The following is a 2,784-nucleotide window of genomic DNA, read 5'->3' on the forward strand; positions in this document are numbered from 1 at the left end:
TGCTGCTTCTGCTGTTTCAGCAGCAGCAGCAGGCTCTGGAGGGCACTCCTCAGCAACTACCATGAACTTCAGCTATGCGGGTTTATCTCAGAATGATGCTCAATACATGGCCATTCTTCAGAACGGTGCATACCCGTTTCCTATAGCTGCAGCTCCAGCTTATAGAGGAGCAAGTCCAGCACAAGGCATGCCTTTCTTCAACGGGCCTTTCTACTCACCGCATATGGTTCCTTCTCAGCAGCAGCAACAGCAGCTAATCCAACAACTTCAGCAGCAGCATCAACAACAGCATCAACAACAGCAGCAGCAGCAGCAGCAGCAGCAGCTTAGGCAACAGCAACAGGGGAACCCGAGCACATCAAGTGGTTCATCATCCTCTCATAAACAAGCACAACAGTCACAGAGAGTGCCCGGAACTGGACCTCCTGCTGCTTCCAACTCCAATACTATGCATTTGCGGGACTCGAAGGACAACCCATCAACAGCCGATAGCAGCAAGGCTTCACAAGCTCAGAAAAGCCTGTATGGTCAAAACTTTTTCGTGCCTCAGAATTTTGCCCTGGTCTCTGGTGGGAGTCATAGTGAGAACAAACAGCCTGGAGCTCATCAGCAGCAGCTCCAAGCTACGAAGGTGGACCTCACCCCATCTCAGGCTCAGGCATATGCCATGTCCTTTGCGTCTTTCGGTGGATCCAGTGCTGGAGCTGTTCCCAGTTTTGATATCTCAGCCATCGTTCAGAATCCTGCGCTGATACAAACCCTTCCAGATTTAGCAAAGCATGGGTTTCAAACTGCCGCTGTTACTGCTCAGCACAAGAAGGGTCACAATGAAGATGGAAAATACGGAGGGGATCCCGGGACTCCAATTGCTAATGCAGTTGCTGACGGGAAAAACTCCACTGCTTCTGCCGCTGGGGATGGAAAGAATGGTGGTCAGCAGCACTCGCTTAGCTTTGCGAGACCCAATAATGAACCCACAGTGCCTAATTTCACGAGCATCCTTGGTGGTGGCAATCACCTGATTCTTAATGGTGGCCGGCCATTGATTCCACCTCCATAGCGGCTACCCCTCATACTCAGCTCCCATCTGGCCACTGTCGCTCCCCAGTTCTCAGGCAAGCAGCAGGCAGGCAGCAGATGATTCAGATTTCAAAAGCAGGGGCAGCAGCAAAGAATGATACAACTACAGCAGCAGCTTCATCAGCACCAGCAACTGCTAGTACAACAGCAACAGAACTATCTCGTGCTGTGAAGTCTGCTGCTGGCCAATACGACCACAGCTACTAATGTCAGTTCACCCTCCATGGCTGCTAGATTCCCTCAAGGTTCACTAGCCGGGTTCCCTCCATCTGTTCACTCTCCTCAGTGGAAAGCTTCAGCCAGAGCAGCATCAACCTCTGCCTCTGCCTCCTCTGCAACCTCATCATCCTCCTCGGCAAAGAACCAGCCCCCTCAACAACAACAAAATCAGCAGCCTCACCTTACTCCAAATCCTCACCAAACCCAGATATCATTTGGTGTCACTCCATCCAAAAGCAACAACTCTGTAACAGGCAATAGCGGGAGCCCACGGGCATCCCCAAGCTCGAAGCCTGGACAACAACAACCCACATTGCCCTTACAACAGCAGCAAGCTAAGAATTCACCCACCATCACCAATACAAATAACAGGAGCATAACATCAATCCTTGGCCATCCGCATACCAACAAACTTAGTCCTCATCAACCTCAGAAACAGCCACAACTCTTCTTCAGTACCCCATACAACATCCCAGCCCAAACCTCTCAACCCTCCAAAGCCGGATATTACCAGCAACAGCAACATCAACATCAACAGAACTCGAGTGGCTCAGGGATGCTTTCACTTTCCTCATCTTCCCTAACATCGGAGCCCACGAAGGCATCAGCCAAGGGATTGATGACATCCATGGCTCCTCATCCTCTTATGGCTACTACTTTCCCTTATAGTAATGCAATGTCGTCATCAGTTTCGGTCAAGCCTGAGCAGAAGCAGTCTATAACTGGTAATGATCGCTCCAGTCTTTCTCGCATTTAGATTCAGAAAAAAGATTTCCACACTGAACCAACTTAAAAATAGGGTGGCTATACAAAGACTTCTTATCAATCTAATGAATAGAGGAATCACTTTTAAATGAGTTATGATAGTAGTCAACCGCTTTGACCAATTCTCTGGTACACCTTTGAAATTCTCAAAATACCCTTAAAACACCAGAAAAAATGGCTAAATTTAGTTAAGAAGCCATGTCAGGTGGGCTTGTTTTTAAAGGCGACTTTGAGGATTTCAATCGAAATTACATCCGAGAACATGCTAAGGTGGGTTGATTGCTACCGGAACCTGGAGTTTATGTATTAGTTGAACTTTAGTGGTGGCTTCCATGGTTTCGCCCATTTCTATTAAAAACCATAACATAGGAGTGACATTAATGGTGTGGAGTCGTCTTTCTCCCTGTATGATATGGAGTTCTTCTCTCTACAGAACTTTTTGTTCATTTTTAGCTGCGGTGCAAAAATTTTAAGCGTCTGGGTTTCTGGCTTCTTGCAGGAAATGACAATTTGCACGCTTGGAAGGCTGAGAAGAGATGACACCTGGGTTTGATGATTTGACCATGGCCCGCAGCTGGCCAGAGGAAGAAGAGGAGGCAGAAGGAGCGGAGGAAGAAGAAGAAGAAGACTGACCCAGTCCTCAAATTTTGCAGTGAAGGAACAAGGCCAACCCCTCCTCCTCTAAATCTAAATCCGTGCGCGCGCGCCCACTAACCCGCC

At 48.4% G+C, this 2,784-nt stretch overlaps 1 protein-coding gene across 1 annotated transcript in view; it reads left to right on the forward strand.

The window, feature by feature from the left end:
• The window catches only part of LOC109835448 (protein TIME FOR COFFEE-like), a 7,181-nt gene extending 4,403 nt beyond the window's left edge, over positions 1-2,778 (forward strand). Inside the window, 3 exon segments of the mRNA XM_020403430.1 lie at positions 1-1,031; positions 1,251-2,024; positions 2,564-2,778. The exon segment at positions 1-1,031 is cut by the window's left edge and continues 4 nt beyond it. Of these exon segments, the coding sequence (XP_020259019.1) occupies positions 1-1,031; positions 1,251-2,024; positions 2,564-2,604 (1,846 nt within the window). The 3' untranslated portion in view covers positions 2,605-2,778.

The sequence above is a fragment of the Asparagus officinalis genome, chromosome 3 (genome assembly GCF_001876935.1).
Source record: "Asparagus officinalis chromosome 3, Aspof.V1, whole genome shotgun sequence".
Classification (NCBI taxonomy): domain Eukaryota; kingdom Viridiplantae; phylum Streptophyta; class Magnoliopsida; order Asparagales; family Asparagaceae; genus Asparagus; species Asparagus officinalis.